We start from the raw sequence: 18,938 nt of genomic DNA on the forward strand, positions 1-18,938 counted from the left end.
CCTGGTGCTATTTCCACGCCAGGTTTGGCCACAAGGCGAGGAATTGTTGCCCGCCGTGCTCCTTCGGCAAGTCGGGAAACTACAAAGCCGGTGCTCGGTAGCGGCCCTGAGCGTCAGCCATTCCGGCAGCCTCCTGTTTGTCACGGACACCTTGTCCAGGCGTCGCTTCCTCTGCGACACGGGCGCACAGGTGAGCGTTATCCCCGCCTCCACATACGACAAGCGAGACGCGGGTCGGGGCCCCGCGCTGCTTGCAGCCAACGGTACGCCCATACGCACCTTCGGGAAGCGCTGCCTCTCCCTGTGGTTTGGAGGGCAACGCTTTCAATGGACTTTCGTAACCGCCAGCGTGCCCATGGCATTGCTCGGTGCAGATTTCCTGTGTGCAAATGGGCTGTTGGTGGATGTTAAGAACAGGCGCCTCGTCCAGGCGGAAATGTTCAGCTCGCTGGCGTGCACGCTGAGCAGCTCGTTGAGCAGCTCACTGAGTGGCTCACCTAGCGGCTCGCCAAGCAGCTTGCTGAGCGGTCCGATCCCGGCGAGGTTGGTTTGTACGCTCCCGGCAGCGGACGAGTTCACCCGCCTCCTCGCCAGCTTCCCGGCCCTCACGCGGCCCACCTTCTCGGCGGTGGCTGTCAAGCACGGGGTGGAACATCACGTACCCACCGTCGGGCCACCGGTCTACGCCCGGGCCCGCCGCCTCGAACTGACTAAGCTCGCGATGGCGAGAGCGGATTTCGCTACGCTGGAGCGGCTGGGCATCATGCGGCGCTCCAAGAATGCCTGGGCGTCGCCGCTACACATCGTGCCGAAGCCTGGCGGGGGATGGCGGCCGTGCGGGGACTACCGCCGCCTCAACGATGCCACCACCCCCGACCGTTACCGGTCCCTCACATCCAGGACTTTTCCGCCCGGTTGGCGAAAATGTCCTTCTTTTCGAAGGTGGACCTCATACGCGGCTACCACCAGGTCCCCGTACGGCCGGAGGACATCCCGAAGATGGCCGTCATTACGCCATTCGGCCTTTTCGAGTTCCTTCGGATGCCCTTCGGTTTGAAGAATGCGGCTCAGGCGTTCCAACGTCTGATGGACAGCGTCTTGCGTGACCTGGATTTTGTCTATGTCTACCTGGACGACATCCTCGTCGCAAGCGTGTCCCGTGAAGAGCACCTCCGCCATCTCCGCATGCTCTTCGAACGCCTGGTCCAGCATGGCCTGATCGTGAACCCCGCCATGTGCCGGTTCGGCGTCGCCGAGATCGACTTTTTGGGGCACCCCGTCACCAGGCATGGGGCCATCCCCTTACCAGCAAAGGTGGAGGCGGTCAAGGGGTTTCCGTGCCCCCGCACGATCAGGGGGCTCCAGGAGTTCCTGGGCATGGTGAACGTTTACCACCGTTTCCTGCCCCGCATTGCCCAGCTCCTGCGCCCCCTGCACGAGGCCCTCCGAGGGACGCCGGGCAAAGGTGACATCGTTTGGACTGAGCAGATGGACGCGGCGTTCACGGGCGCGAAACTCGCCCTGGTTAATGCCACCATGCTCGCGCACCCGATGCACCGTTCGCCCTCACCACTGACGCGTCGGACTATGCGGTGGGCGCGGTGCACAAGCAATGGGTGCGTGGAGCTTGGCAACCGCTGGCGTTTTTCAGCCGGCAGCTTCGCCCGCACGAACGCCGGTACAGTACCTTCGACCGCGAGTTGCTCGGGCTTCACCTGGCGGTCAGGCACTTTCGCCATCTGCTCGAGGGCCGTTCGTTCATAGCCTTCATCGACCACAAGCCCCTGGTCTTCGCGATGGCCAAGGTCGCCGAGCCGTGGTCGGCCCGGCAGCAGCGTCACCTCTCGGCCGTGTCCGAGTACACGACGGACATCCGGCACGTCACGGAGAAGGACAACCCGGTGGCGGATTGCCTTTCCCGGTCCGTCACCCACACGGTCCACCTCGGCATCGACTATGCCCGGATGGCGCCGGACCAGACCACCGACCCCGACGTCCAGGCCTTGCGGACCGCCATCACGGGCCTCTGCGTCACTGAGGTGCCGTTCGACGGCACGGGCACGGCCCTCTTGTGCGACGTCTCCCTCGGGCGGCCTCGCCCCATCGTGCCCGCTGGCTTGCAGTGGCGGGTTTTTGACGCCATCCACGGCCTGTCCCACCCGGGCACGAAGGCCTCCCAGAGGCTGATCGCCGACATGTTTGTCTGGCATGGCCTCCGGAAGGTCGTCCGCGATTGGACCAGGACGTGCCTCGCGTGCCAGCGCGCGATGGTGCACCGCCACACCCAGGCCCCGTTGGCCCCGTTTACGGTGCCCGAACGTCGGTTCGACCACGTTCACGTGGACTTGGTGGGACCTCTGCCCCCCTCGCGGGGTTTCACCCACGTCCTCACCATGGTGGACTACACCACCCGGTGGCCGGAGGCCGTGCCTTTGGTGGCGACAATGGCGGCGGACGTCGCACAGGCGTTCATCGCCACCTGTGTTGCCCGGTTCGGCGCCCCCTCGGACATCTCGTCCTAGCGCGGCCCCCAGTTCACCTCAGAGCTCTGGGGGGCGGTCGCGCGGGGGCTCGGTGTCCAGCTGCACCGTACCACGGCCTATCATCCCCAGGCCAACGGCCTGTGTGAGCGTTTCCACCGCTCCTTAAAGGCCGCACTCCAGGCCACCCTCCGTGACGGCGGCTGGGTCGACAGGCTCCCCTGGGTCCTGCTGGGCCTCCGGACGGCGCCCAAGGACGTCCTGTGCGCATCCGCGGCGGAGTTGGTCTTCAGACAACCGCTGCGGGTGCCGGGCGAGTTCCTCCCCGACTCCACGGCACCATGGTCCGCGGCGCAGCAGCGCTCCGCGCTGCAGGAGACCGCCCAAGGGTTCGCCCCGGTGCCGACGGCGCACCACGGGCGCCCGCCAACGCACGTCGCCCCGGAGCTTCGCACGGCGGAGTACGTGTTCGTCCGACACGACGCCCACCGGACACCGCTGCGGCCCCCGTACGATGGGCCCTTCCGCGTGCTGGAGACCGGGGCGAAGCAATTCACCCTGGACATCGGCGATACTCCTGACCGCGTGTCCGTTGACCGCCTCAAACCGGCCCACCTCGACGTGGACCACCCCCCGCCAGTGGCTCAGCCCCCGCGTCGGGGCCGCCCCCTGGCGGGCGGACCCCCGGCACCGCCAAACCCCGCCAGCACGCTGCCCCCCGGTCCCGCACCCATCCCAGGGGCAGCCGGTGGCATCCCAGACGCCGCCAGCCGCCAGAGGGCGCTTCGGCCGGGTCATCCGTTTGCCCCGCAAACTGACCCTTCAGGTGCGTGGGAATTCTGGGGGGGTGCGTGTGGCGGACACGATGGCTCGCTGGCGCGATGACATCATTCCGCGCACCAGGAGGGTGTCGGCCACGCCCGAGGGGTAGGCGTGGCCTCGGGATATACACGGGGCTCACAGCCCCGAGCACGGCAGTGCTATAGTTTGATACGTGGAATAAAGACACTTGTGGTTACATCGTTGTTGCTTCCTTTATTGGCAAGACAAGTCGTGCGCATAGCACCGCACTACAACGTCATATACCTGGTTGAGGCAAATTATCACACTTGATGATTGGGAAAAACTGAAATTATGACAACAGGGTGATCATATATGACAGAGGAGGGGGGTGCATGTCCTTCAGATCATATATTATTAAAACATTGATTAAGGGCTCTTCAAACATTGAAGTATTTCTTATGACTGGTGTTGGCTTAACGGTTAGGGTGGAGGGCTTGGGATTCCAAGGTCCTGAATTCGAATCCCGGTCAGCTGTTGAATTAACACCAGGTGGGGTTGACTCAGCCTGTCATCCTTCCAAGGTCGGCAAAATGAGTACCAACTCACTGGATTGGTGGCAGGATTTGCAATCCGGCCACCGTAAAACACCTCATTCCGTAACACACACAGTGGTGTGTGTCGGGATGGTGCTGAGATCACTTTGATATTGTTGGCTAACTGACCAACATATAGAAGAAACCAGTTTTTCAATGCAGTCTCTTCACTTCCATGGTGACAGACACTTAGAGAACTTCAAGAAAGCAAATAATGTAAGTATTACATTAACTGGTATCTCAACCCAGGTCATACGATCCTCTTCAACTAAAGTATCAAACAAGCCTGGCTGTGCTGCTGTTAGACTTTCGGTCTTGTTTAACTTTAATCTACCACGCCTTGAAGATCGGCACGGTATGAAGAGTCTGTTGCTTTTTAACTCTAATCCACCGCATCACAAAGATCGGCATGGTAAGATGCCCGCCGGAGCACTTCTGGTGGCTTCAATAGCACTAATAGAGATAGCTCTGGAAAGCACCATTTTGAGCGGATTGCACATAAGGATTTATTACAACATCACCATGTTCATGCTCCCCCACCTGTAATCCTCTCCGTCTGTTACACAGAAAATACATCGACTTAATTTATATACAACCAAATGAAGCATGTACACGTTTTTTTAGTGCACCATCCATGCTTGCACTCGGGGTGGTTGCCCTGTCCGCCCCTGCCAATTTGCACTCATATGGATGTAAAATAAAAGTGAAGAGTAGACTCACCTTGTTTCGTAGACTGATTAGCTCTTTTTGAATTTCCTCTTTCTTCTTCTTATCTTCATTCAGTGGTTCCAGATACCTCTTTATCAAATCATCCCAGAAGTTCTTCTCCTATCAGTAAAAAAGGTGGCAAAAACTATTTGTCATGTGCATGGGGAAAATGGGAGAAAAGTAAGAGGGAACTAAAACCAAGATAAATCAAAACAGTTTGTTTGAAAATATCTCTCATTCTACAACAGCTGCAAGATAAAAATCAAACGATATGAAAGAAGAAGTTCATGTATGGTCTTTGTTCCCTGCAGCAGCATCTTCCCAAGCACTTTCATATTTTACATCTGTGCAATTGGGTGATGTGTGTGTATATGTGACATGTGTATGTATGTGTGTGTGTGTGTGTGTGTGTGTGTGTGTGTGTGTGTGTGTGTGTGTGTGTGTGTGTGTGTGTGTGTGTTTGCGTGTGTGTGTGTATGTGTATGTGTATATGTGTGTGTATGTGTATGAATGTATATGTATGTGTATGTATGTATATGTATGTGGATGTATGTGTATGTGTGTATGCGTGTTTGTGTGTATGCATGTATGTGTGTGTGTGTGTGTGTGTGTGTGTGTGTGTGTGTGTGTGTGTGTGTGTGTGTGTGTGTGTGTGTGTGTACATGTCTGTATGTGTGTGTGTGTATATATATATATATATATGCAAGTGTGTGTATATATGCATGCATGTGTGTGTACATATGCATATATGAATGTGTATGTGTGTTCGTTTTATTGTAATTTATATACAATAAATTTATAATAATTTATAATAATTATATTTATCATAATTCATAGAATCATACGATACATAATTCAAGAAGTGTTTGTTTGTTTGACATCTTTCAATCTATGCACTCCTGAACCCAGGCCCATAGCTACAGGGGGTGGGGGAATAATTTTTTGCAACATCTACAATCGGACTGACCAAAAAATAACAACGGTTAGCATGATAAAAATAAAAGTTTGATATAAAACCAAGAGTTCTCCCATTTTAAGTTATTTCGGAGTGGGTCCCGATGTCTGGCCGTATGTTCGTACGTATGCCCGTTACATTTATTTGACTGAAACATCTCACAAACTACCTGACCGATATGGACCAAATTTGGTATGATGCATCAGGATAGCAAGGCCTCATAGGGGTGTGCTCCCCATCCAGATGTGCCCCCAATAAACCGAGTAAAAGGGAGTAAAGGGAGTAAAAGGGGGGTGTTGCGCCAAATATTGGTATTTCATTCAAAGATCCTCTGAGGCTGCCAGACAGATACAGACCAAAACTTGCCACGAAGCATCATGACAATGCCCTAACCTTAAGTTGTGCTCCTCCTGGCTGTATCTCCCCCGGAAAGGGGCCACGGTCCCCCTCGAAATCCCTCATTTTCACTAAAACATCTCCTTCTCCACAACAACCAGGCCGATGCGGCCCAAATTTGGTACGATGCATCAGTACAGCGAAGTATCAAGGGGTTGTGCTCCCCCATCCAGATCCACACCTATAAAGGGAATAAAAGTTTGGGTTTGCCCCTAATTTGGGTACATCATTCAAAAATCTTCTCAGAAACTGACCAAGCTGGCCATGTAGCATCAAGGCCATTCCCTAACCTTAAGTTGCACTCCCCATGGCCGTATCTTCCCCGGAAAGGGGGCCATTGGCCCCTCCCCGAGTCCTTCATATTCACGAAAACATCTTCTCCACAACTACCCGGATGATACGTACCAAAATTTGTATGATGCATCATGAGAGCAATGTCTCATGGGGCTGTGCTCCGCATCCAGATCTTCCCTATAAAGGGGGGGAAATGGGGTTTTACCCCTAATTTGAGAATTTCATTCAAAAACTTCTCAGAATCCAATCATATCCAACTGAAACTGGCCATACGGCATCGAGACCATGCTCTAACCTTAGGTTGTGCTCGCCATGGCCGCATACCCCCGGAAAGGGGCCCACCTGCCCCCTCCCCGAATCCTTACTTTTCACCGAAACATCTTCTTCTCAATAAGTATGAGCCAGAATTGATGGAAATTTGACAGGATTCATCAGAGCAGCAGGTTCTTCTGGGATTGTACTTCTCATCTGGATCCTTTCGCCCCCACGGCACCAAATTCAGTTGTGGCGTTCAAAACTTGGCTTTGGCAAAATCCAATCAGGACCCCATTAACCAAAACCGATTCCATCCAAACAGTCCCTACTTGATTCCGCTTAATCGGTCCCGTCCCCGGTCACCCAGCCTGTGGGGGAAAAAACAGTCCCTACCCGATTCCGCTTTGTCGGTCCCGTCCCCGGTCACCCAGCCTATGGGGGGAAAAAACAGTCCCGACCTGATTCTGCTTTATCAGTCCTGTCTCCAGTCACCCAGCCTGTGGGGGAAATAACCGTCAGTCCCCCATGGGGCTATGTTTTTTAACTGCCATCCTAAGACGGGAATGACATGATTTCAAATAAATCTAACTGTTCTTCAATGAAACAATCCTGACATGGAGAGGGGATCCACAACATGATAATATATTTTGTTTTTACTGACAGTTGTTAACAAGAACTAGGCCCATGCACTCCCAAATGAAAATAGTAGAGTTTTGCTCAAATTACACTGCATATAAAAAATTATTTCTGTTTCATCAGTGCCAGATCTGAAATTGATGTGCTTGCCAGAGGATTGCAATGATAACTTACACCTTGCAGTTCCTCTTCTACCTCCTCATTGAAATCTTGATACAGTTTTACAATACTCATTGCAGGACGACGTGATGTGTGATTTCTGCGGGAAGATCCCACGAACACCCCTGCAGGAAGAAGAGACTGAATGTCAGCATGCAATCAATTCATTTAATCTCAAAAGTACATCTAAGTCAAAATGAATTGTTTAAATCGAGATAACGCAATAAATGGTCTCTAATGAAATGTAAAAAGAATGAATATTTTTTGCAGAAATTATGACTCTCACATAGTTAAACAAGAATGGCCACACTGTGGTCACAATACAAAACAAAATTGGGTAACGGGCCGATTGAGAAACATGCATTTAAAGCACCCTTAAAAGATGAACAGCATGATTGGGAAACACACGTTTACTGTGCTCATAAAAATAATTAACTTAACACCTCTGATCCATGTCACTCTCCCCACGGTTATATTAAAATGAACTGATTCATCACACGGTCATGGATTATTTAACCCCAATATGTGGCCGTTCAAAAACTTATATAATGCTATTTTTAAGGGAGGTGCGTACCGTGCATGCTAATGGGCTTGATTAAACCTTACTAATAATTTTTTATTCGACATTGATTCGATTTTTCAGGTCTCTCATCATACACTTTAAGCAAACAAAGGCAATGGAAATCTGACGCAACAGAACCGGGCAGTGTATAATCAGCAAAGGCCTACAGGCCTGATGTGTTAGGCCAACGCTATTTTTTTAGGGAGGCATGTACCGTGCATGCTGACAGGCTTGACTAAACCTTACTAATAATTTTTATTTGACAGATGATTAGATTTTTCGGCATCCCTCTTCGTGAGTAACACTCGACCCAAACAAAACCAATGGAAATCTGACCCAACAAACACGGGCAAGTACATAATCAGCAGAGGCCTACAGGCATGATGTGTTAGGCCCACCAGAAAGCCAAGATGGTGGCCATATTATTTTGTCAGGGTGTAATGGTGGGAGAGTCGAGCAACACATGTGGGTGGGGTCTGGAAGCTATATGACCAATGGGTGCACCTTTCAAAAATCGACCCTCAACAAGAACCCCGACAACAAAATCAACAAAATCAACAAAATCAACGGGCCCTGTGCTTTTTCTGGTCTTCATCAATGATCTCTCTGACTCTCTTGAAAATGCTCTCTATCTCTTTGCTGATGACTCTACTCTCTGTCGCTCCATTCCTCATCCCTCAGATCGGCAGTCTGCAGCCTCCTCACTCTCTGCAGACCTGGACAAAATCACAGACTGGGCAAACAAGTGGAACATGTCTTCAATCCTGACAAATCTCACACTCTTACGATGTCTCTCCGAAAAGACCGACTGGACAACCCTCCCATCCACTTTCTGAATAATCCTCTGCAAGAAGTTCTGTCACTGAAGCTTTTGGGTCTCACTATCTGCCCTGATATTTCCTGGGAAAACCACATTTCAAATCTGGCCTCCAAAGCCAGTCGCCGACTGGGCATCCTCCGTCGTGCGAAGTCCTTCCTTGGCACACCTGAGCTCCTCACCACATACAAGGCTTTCATCTGCAGCTCAATGGAATACTGCTCTCCCTTCTGGGCTGGTGCTCCTGCCTCACACCTAGCTCGTCTTGACGCTGTTGAAACCAAAGCGTTCAGAATCATTCGAATCTCCCGTGATGAAGCTAACTCCAAGGGCCTTTCACTCACTCAACGCAGGCAGGTTGGTGGTCTTTCCTTCTTCTACAGACTCCTCTCCGGCCTTGCCCCCCAGCTCTCTCTGGGCTCTGTCCCCCAAATATTCCTACAGGTCGCACAAGATCTGCCTGCAACCCTCTTATGGTTAAACTGCCAAAATCAAGACTCTCTTGCTCACCTTCACTCCTTCATTCCTCTTTTCTCCCGCCTCTGGGACAAACTCCCTCACTCTCTTCAATCCAACTCCTCCCTCCAGGTCTTTAAAACAGCTGTTCACCACCATCCCTTATCTTCCCCCATCCAAAACCTTGATCTTTTCTACCCCTGCTAATTTCACCCCAAATCCACTTTTTTGAAATACCAACTTCTGTCCTGGAAGTCCGTGGTGTCCTTGTGTTTTATACTTCTCCCATCCCCCCCCCCCCCCTTCCCACGCCTCCTCCCCCCAAGCCCTCTCCCTCCCACACATCTCCCGATGTCCCTGCTCTCAAATGTTGTGTTTGTGTGCTTCCCCTTCTCTCCCCATCTTGTCAACCGCTCCCTTATTTTGTACACCACACCTTTCCTTTGCCATCTCCAGGCATTGCAAATCGTCATTGCCGGGGACCGAAGGGGGCTCGGCAGTGACGCACGCTGAAAGGGAGTACTCAGTTTTCACTCTGGTTGTTTGTTGTACACCGCACCTTTCCTATGCCATCTCCAGGCATTGCAAATCGTCATTGCTGGGCACCGAAGGGGGCTCGGCAGTGACGCACGCTGAAAGGGAGTACTCAATTTTCACTCTGGTTGTTTGTTGTACACCGCACCTTTCCTATGCCATCTCCAGGCATTGCAAATCGTCATTGCTGGGCACCAAAGGGGGCTCGGCAGTGACGCACGCTGAAAGGGAGTACTCAGTTTTCACTCTGGTTGTTTGTTTGTTTGTTTGTTTGTTGTACACCGCACCTTTCCTATGCCATCTCCAGGCATTGCAAATCGTCATTGCTGGGCACCGAAAGGGGGCTCGGCAGTGACGCACGCTGAAAGGGAGTACTCAGTTTTCACTCTGGTTGTTTGTTTGTTTGTTTATTTCTTTCTTTCTTGTTTGTTTGTTTTTCCGGGCGATATCTCAGCCATCCTTTGAGCTAGGAGGCTGAAATTTCGGCACAATAGTGAGCAAGTCCTTTCTCAAAAATAGTATTTTTTGTTTTTTGATAAATCAATTAATTGAGGAGTTATTTAATTATTAGCGATTAATAAAGTACTTATTTAATTAATCAAATTTTCTTTCTCTTCTGACCATTAACTCAGGCACCTTTTGAGTTAGGAAGCTGATATTTGGACATGCCAATGACCAGGTGATTTGGCTGCAAAAGCTATTTTTGATTTATTAATTAATCAATTAATCGATTAATTATTTTATTATTTGATTAATGACAAAAAAAAAAAATTTAAGTTACAGATTCTGATGAAATGGTGGTGGTTTATGTGTTCTCTGACCGAATTGATTAATGATTTAATTTTTTTATGATTATTATATATTTATTTTCATTATTAATCATTTATTTCTTTTCTTTCTCATTTGGCCAATATCTCAGGCACCTTTTGAGCTCAGAAGCTAATATTTGGACATGAGTGACCAAGTGATGTGGCTATCAAGGATATTTTTGATTTATTGATTAATCAATTAATCAATTAATCGATTAATTATTTAATTATTCGATTAATTACTAAAAATATATATATATTCAGCCACATTCTGATGAAATGGTGGTGGTTTTTGTGTTCTGTGACCGAATTGATTAATAATTAAATTTTTTAATGATTATTATTTATTTATTGTCATTATTAATCATTGTACACCGCTCCTTTCCTATGCCATCTCCAGGCATTGCAAATCGTCATTGCCGGGCACCAAAGGGGGCTCGGCAGTGACGCACGCTGAAAGAGAGTACTCAGTTTTCACTCTGGTTTCTTTCTTTCTTGTTTGTTGTACACTGCTCCTTTCCTATGCCATCTCCAGGCATTGCAAATCGTCATTGCCGGGCAACAAAGGGGGCTCGGCAGTGACGCACGCTGAAAGAGAGTACTCAGTTTTCACTCTGGTTTCTTGCTTTCTTGTTTGTTTGTTTTCTTTCTTGGTTGTCCGGACGATATCTCAGCCATCCTTTGAGCTAGGAAGCTGAAATTTCGGCACAAGAGTGAGCAAGTCCTTTCTCAAAAACGGTATTTATTTTTTTTGATTAATCAATAAATTGAGGAGTTATTTAATTATTAGCGATTAATTAAGTACTTATTTAATTAATCAAATTTCCTTTCTCTTCTGACCATTAACTCAGGCACCTTTTGAGTTAGGAAGCTGACATTTGGACATGCCAATGACCAGGTGATTTGGCTGCAAAGGATATTTTTGATTTATTAATTAATCAATTAATCGATTAATTATTTAATTATTCGATTAATGACCAAAAAAAATTTTTTTTTTAAGTTACAGATTCTGATGAAATAGTGGTAGTTTATGTGTTCTCTGACCAAATTGATTAATAATTTAATTTTTTTATGATTATTATTTATTTATTTTCATTATTAATCATTTATTTATTTTCTTTCTCATTTGGCCAATATCTCAGGCACCTTTTGAGCTGGGAAGCTAATATTTGGACATGAGTGACCAAGTGATGTGGCTATCAAGGATATTTTTGATTTATTGATTAATCATTTAATCGATTAATTATTTATTGATTAATCGATTAATTATTTATTGAGTAATCAATTAATTATTTTATTTTTTATTAATGACTTATTTAATTACATTTCTGAAAGATACATCTTCGGATGAAGCACTAGTGCTTTAGTTATGCGATTAGCCAATTGATTATGAAAATATTTTGTGATAATCTTTTATTGATTTTAATTATACAATTAATCAATCGATTAGTGTACACCTCTCCCTCCCAATGCAGCCTCAATGAGCTGCACTGCGGTATTGCCGGCCGCCGGAGGTGCCCCGGCAATGCCGCTCTGTAGGATATTTAATTATTTGGCATTGGGGCGGTGTACTTTGAATGTATGTGTACTTGTTTATTTATTTTCTTTCTCATTTGGCCAATATCTCAGGCACCTTTTGAGCTGGGAAGTTAATATTTGGACATGACAGTGACCAAGTGATGTGGCTATCAAGGATATTTCTGATTTATTGATTAATCATTTAATCGATTAATTATTTATTGGTGAATCAATTAATTATTTAATTGTTTATTAATGACTTATTTAATTATATTTCTAAAAGATACATCTTCGGATGAAGCACTAGTGGTTTAGTTATGCTATTAGCCAATTGATTATGAAAATATTTTGTGATAATCATTTATTGATTTTAATTATACAATTAATCAATCAATTAGCGTACACCTCTCCTTCCCAATGCAGCCTCTATGAGCTGCACTGTGGGTAGGTGATAAATGTTGCTTCTGGGACACCTCCGTTTAACATGGGAAATCCCTATCTCATGTCATTTACCCCCTTGTCTTTTTCAAAAATCATAAACACCTCTATTTCTCCCTCTATGAACCTATAATCCTTCTCACCTTATGAACCTATAATCCTTCTCGCCTTATGAACCTATAATCCTTCTCACCTTATGAACCTATAATCCTTCTAGCCTTAGGAACCTATGATTTTCTTCCTTTATGAACCTATAATCCTTCTCACCTCCACTCTTTAGTCTGGCTCATACTTGGTTCTATCATTTATGGCGAAACATTGCATCATCTTTTGTTGAGCCAGTTGCCAACGTGGCACAGGAAATGACTCAGCCTTGCCAATGACTCAGCCTTGCCTATAAAGGCTCTAACCACACTTGCTTTTTTAAACACACATTATGTTTCTCTGGAGGATGGAGGATGAAGCTTTATCAGAAGACAGGTAAGTTTTTTTGTTCTCACGATTAATTATTCATTGTCTTATATGGAACATCATTAACAGCCTCTCAATAATTATTGTTTTTTCTCTTTTTCCAGTCTATCTTTATCAAAGCTGGTGATTGATGTTGAAAATGAAGCCAATGATTATCACCAACAAAGGGAGGATTTGAATGAAACGCTTAAACAATTCACTGAAGTTCGGAGGGGTCTCCATAATGAGATGGTTGAATGTTTGAACAGCCTCTCTCACTCATTAATATTACCCAAAGCTGTCTCTACAAATGAACAAATGACTGACAACGAATTAAACACCTTGTTTGGGATGTTATGTGAGAGGTAAGATATATGATTAATTCTTCACAAACTTTGATACTGTGTGTATGTGTGTTATTAAACGGTTTGGTTGATACTTGGATACTGTCTTGCGATTTTGATATCACCAGTGAGTTGGTATTTAAATGTCAACTGTTTGTTTTATTTCAGCATTAAAAGCCAACCAAACAACATGAACTTTGATGATGAAACCAATGATTATCACCAACAAAGGGAGGATCTGAATGAACCCCTTACAGAATTACCTGGAGTTCCGAAGGATGATGATAGATCAATAGCAGAGATAATAGATGAGATCGATGACTTCATAAAGACCTGGGATTTGAGGTAAGATATATAATTAATTATTCACAAACTTTGATACTGTGTGTACGTGTGTTATTAAACGGTTTGGTTGATACTTGGATACTGTCTTGCGATTTTGATATCACCAGTGAGTTGGTATTTAAATGTCAACTGTTTGTTTTATTTCAGCATTAAAAGCCAACCAAACAACATGAACTTTGATGATGAAACCAATGATTATCACCAACAAAGGGAGGATCTGAATGAACCCCTTACAGAATTACCTGGAGTTCCGAAGGATGATGATAGATCAATAGCAGAGATGATAGTTGGGAGGAGTGTCAACTCATTTCCTGCCCATGTGAGTTTAAAATTTCCATCTTACAATGTGTGATTGTGTGTATGTGTGTGTATGTGTGTGTTTGGTGAATTATAGTAAGATACTGCTTCGATGTGATTTGATAATGATGATCTAACGGATTTGTGTGTGATATTTGGGATATGGGCGGGTACTGTTGTTAGTTGACTTAATTTAACATCCCTTTTGTGCCTTGCAGACACAACCAATGCAATTTTTATCACCATTGGCCAAACAGCCAATAGGTGTGAAGGTGTTGGTGAAGCCAACATGGGAGACAACATTCTGTTGGACTGCTTTGGAAGAAACTGTATTTATACCTCATGATGCCTTGGAAGAAACTGTATTTATGGAAGATTATATTTGCTTTGTATACAATTTTTTAATTCTTAATTATAAAAAGAGAATAAAGGAAAAAAGATGGGAAGGTGCGTTCCCCACCCTTGATCCCCCCCTCATCCCACCCCTCCCCTCCCCTTGTGGGTGTGGGGAAGGTGGGGGTGGGATGAGGGGGGGATCAAGGGTGGGGGCACACAGGGGTGGGGGATGATGGGTGTGGTCTGTGTGGGTGTGGTCTGTGTGGGTGTGGTCTGTGTGGGTGTGGTCTGTGTGGGTGTGGTATGTGTGGGTGTGGTCTGTGTGGGTGTGGTCTGTGTGGGTGTGGTCTGTGTGGGTGTGGTCTGTGTGGGCAGGGTCTGTGTGGGTGTGGTCTGTGTGGGCGGGGTCTGTGGGCAGGGTCTGTGTGGGCGGGGTTTGTGGGTGGGGTCTGTGTGGGTGTGGCTTATGATTTTTATTTATTTATTTAATTTTTTTTATTACTACTAATTAAATTAGCTAATCTGGGTGGATGAAAGTATGGATGGTTGTTGTTTAATGAATTATCAGTTTTGTTTTTTTAATTCTTGTGAGTAAAATGAACCCAAGATTTCTTCCCAATTCATATCATATAATTTGTAAGTCCAAGGCATAGTATCCATTACATCAACGATTTTGAATAATTCATTAGTCCATCTCTTTGTATAACCTTTCTCAAAATGACTTTTCCATCTGTATATTCTTACAATATCACCAACTTTGAACTTGGGCTTTCTCAAATTAATCTCCTTTTCATATTCTAATTTTGTAAATGTTTCTGATGGTTTTGATTTTGTTGATGAATGAACTGTATTATTGTAATTATCTACAATATCCTGAATAAAATACACCCATTGTTGAGAATCGAGTTGTGTGAATTTTTTATATAATTTCTCTTTTAAAGTACGATTAAAACGCTCAATAACAACTGCTTTTCCTTCATTAAAGGTGCTGTATAATTTAATACCCTCCCCCTTAAGAAATTTCATAAATATTTTGTTATAGAACTCTGTTCCCTCATCGGTCCACAGTTTCTTTGGTTTTCTTTTACTTTTATTAAATATCTGTTGGAAGGCTAACATCAGAGTATAACCTCTCTTGTTTTTCAAAGGAACAACCCAAGCAAATCTACTCCTCAAATCAATTACGGTTAAAGCATACTTGTATCCCTTATCATTTTTTAGTTCGATTAAATCAGCGGACCATATGTGGTCGGTGTATTTAGAATAAACTTTCCTTCTTTTAAACTTTGTGATTATAGGTTTATGTAATTCATCAGACAAAAGCTCCTCAGTCTTGATGACATCATTAGAGCCTAATAGATATTGAGGGTGAATAACCAAGGCCAAGTTTCAATTTAGCATTTATCAAATTTCTCACAATAAACCTATCAACCTTCTCTCTCAACGTTGGATTTTGTATCAAAGACAAATTATACAACATTTCTCTGTCGGCTTTATGTTTTTCAGTCAACGTAGTGGTTTTCCCATAAGCAATATCATGCTTCATACACACTTCGTCAACCCTATTTGTAGGTTTAGACCAAGGTTTAGGATTGTCAGCCTCATCTAATCTTTTATCCAGGTTTGTTCCAGGACCACATCCAGGTAGATGTAGTTCCCCTGGAATTCCAGTTGTTGTAAATTTACTTCCTGACAAAAACTTTTGTATGTCTCCTCCACTTTTAGGAGAGATGAATTGGCACTTTTTAGAGCCACACACTTGACATATTCCTTTTTGATAAACTCTATTATTTTTAGCTTTAACAAAGGAGATATTTTTAGATTTAGTTTTCTTTTTACATTTGAGACAATAACTCATATTTATTTATGAGAAAAAGTCCTAAATAGTGCCAAAGCCTTTTGGGTTTTCAACATATACATTTCTATCTTGATTTTTAAAACATAAAGAATCCTTAGGAATGCCTTCACTCTCTCCTCCATTTATTTACAAATAAAACTAACTAAAGTCAATAACACCAACATCATCAACTATATGTTGTATATCTGCTCTCTGAATTTATTATAGCAAATTAAAAAACCAATATCTTCATAAGAGTCATTAGTTCTTTATTTTCCTCTTCGGTGCGTTGAGATTGATTTATTTGCCGTAATAACTTCAATCTTTCATTAATCTCAGGAATGGTCATATTTTTATATTTTTCCCCCCTCTCTCTTTCCTCCCTCTCCTCCTCCTCCTTTTTCTCCCTTTCCTCCCTCTCCTCCTTCTCCTTTTTCTCCCTTTCATCCTTCTCCTCCTTCTCCTTTTTCTCCCTCTCCTCCTTCTCCCTTTCCTCCTTCTCCTCCTTCTCTCTTTCCTCCTTCTCTTCTTCAACTCCTTCCTCCTTCTCTTCTTCAACTCCTTCCTCATCCCTTGCTACCCTTGAGCTTGAGCCCAAAAGAATATTATACATATACTCATCTGGATTTTGAGATATTCTTATATCTATAATTATTTTTCTCATAATAGGATACCAATAAGATTTGTTGACGATTTCTAAAAGAGTTTTATATTTCATAACTTTGAGAAGTTCATTTTTATTTAATATTTTAAACAAGTCTCTATTTGTGGGTTTAGCAATATCAGTATAAGGCCAGTTTTTAATGACAAAATTTCCATGTATATGCTCCAAATCAAAAGGTATGTAATACCGAGCACCCTTTTCTTGTAGGTATCCCTGAATACAAAAATTATAATTCTCTTGTAGTCTTTTTCCTGCCATTTATGTATCAGAAATATATGTGAGATTAATATTATAACAGTTAATACCACCCCATCTTCCCACTACCAAATCGGTTTGTATTCCTCGGCTTTCTATCCTTATCTCATTACCTTCCTTCTTTGTCATGTTAACCATCGCTATACTATCATATATTTTTCTTTTCTTAAAATCATGTATTTGTTGTTTACTAATTGTACTTCCACATAAATCCTTATCCTCACCAAGCGGATAATATTCTTCTTTACGAGACCGATTCAAATCATGTAGGTCTTCTAAGTTTATTGAAAAATACCAATTATACCCTAAATCAGGCATATCATACCCCCATTTATTGATTCGCATATTAATGCGAATACATCGCTATACTATCATATTAATGCGAATATCATACGCCAAATATGTCCTTCTTTATAAAATTCAATTGTAAGCAGATAGTTAAATTGAATGAGGAAAGGTGTATGGTCAGTATAACTGGGTGTTGTGGTTGTAAATTTTACTTGTTTAACAAAACGTGCTGTTTTATTTAAAAATATATATTGTGATAAATCACTGAATCTAATTAAGTCATTCGCATCTGTAGGGTTTGGATAATTGATTAATTTATAAGTATTCTTCATATTAATATTTTTACTTATACTATATTTTTGTCGTTCAGCCTGTGCCTTTGTATAATAATTTGATAAATCAATATCCTGAGAGGATTTTCCAAAGATAGAACCATCTTTTCCAACATAAGTCATTTATATTAGATTTAAAATGATATCATAAAAATTTTCATTATTGTTGAGTTGAAATAATACATATAAACATAATTGACCACAACATTTAGAATTAATTTCTTGAACTTGAAATGTTTGATAAACACCATTCTGTAAGAATTGTATTACTTCAACAGGCGGTGGCATACCATAACTATCAAAATAATATTTATCCTGACTATTATGAATACAAACCCAATGAGAACCATTTGGTGTCTAAATTCATAATAATATTCATTGTATTCTTGGACAACTTTTTTAATTCATCTCTCATACAAATAACCACATTATCAATTTTTAGTTTTTTACAATATTTAGTAAGTTCTATATTTGACGTTGTATTCTTTCCAAATTGTTTAAACCATTTATCCATTTATTTATGAGAAAGATATAACCCATTACCCCTTTTAGTTAGTTTAACACCCGCTTGAGCGATAGAGGAAAGCATATCTCCAACTAACAATCTAGCTTTATCGGGTAGACTTTCAGGTTTTTGAGCAAAATCTACAATTACACCACTTCCACTAATTTGTTTCTCCAACTCCTTGTTATGTCTTTCCAATTCTTTTTGAGCTTTTAGTTGTGCCTTCCTTTCGTTAGCAGTTTTTACCGCTGCTGAAATACCACCAGTCAATGCTCCCGCCGCACTTAAACCAGCAAATAAAGGAATTAGAAACAGGAGAAATCCTCCTCTTGACTCGTCTATTGAATATTTATTTAACATAGGTTTTGTCATTTTAATTTTAAGTGATCCAGCATCATTTAGTGTTTTCACCTGCTCTCTTGTGAGTAAAACATCAATTCTTACTGCTCCTTTTCTTTGAAATGTATTAACATTAATAATACAAGGCTTTTGATTTTGAATACAAGATGTTAATTTATCAAGATTGATTTGATTAACATATACCCCTACCATTTATTTATGAGAAAAAACCTATGTGATATTAATCATAACACCATTATCTGTATTTATCTGTAATTCTGTTTCCTCCAAAAGCAAACAATAAGCATCAACTTCTTCATTCTCTCCTCTTTCAATGTATAGAGAAGTATCCACTCTATTAGACTTTATAGTTTCCTTTTGAGAACTCAGGTCAATTGCATAGATTGTATAAAGTTTTTGAAACGCAACCATATCCAAAATAGGTTCATTATTACCGTTGCTTTCACACACCTTTTGGTAAGACTTGTAGGCTTCCGCATAATCATTTTTTTCCCAATCAATTTCCAATCTATCTCGCGGATAAAATGTTCCA

The 18,938-nt window shown here is 43.5% G+C and overlaps 1 protein-coding gene across 2 annotated transcripts in view; it reads right to left on the reverse strand.

Annotated features, from left to right (window-relative positions):
* Nucleotides 1-18,938, reverse strand: part of LOC137417425 (chitin synthase chs-2-like) — a 212,861-nt gene that overhangs the window by 10,204 nt on the left and 183,719 nt on the right. For both annotated transcript variants that reach the window (XM_078785804.1, XM_078785805.1), the window contains 2 exons: nt 7,275-7,384; nt 4,577-4,684 (listed from right to left, as the gene is read on the reverse strand). In XM_078785804.1, coding sequence (XP_078641930.1) covers nt 4,577-4,684; nt 7,275-7,384 — 218 coding nt within the window. The remainder of the gene's footprint in view (nt 1-4,576; nt 4,685-7,274; nt 7,385-18,938) is intronic.

Source organism: Myxine glutinosa, chromosome 10, assembly GCF_964187855.1.
Source record: "Myxine glutinosa chromosome 10, kmMyxGlut1.1, whole genome shotgun sequence".
In the NCBI taxonomy this organism is placed as follows: domain Eukaryota; kingdom Metazoa; phylum Chordata; class Myxini; order Myxiniformes; family Myxinidae; genus Myxine; species Myxine glutinosa.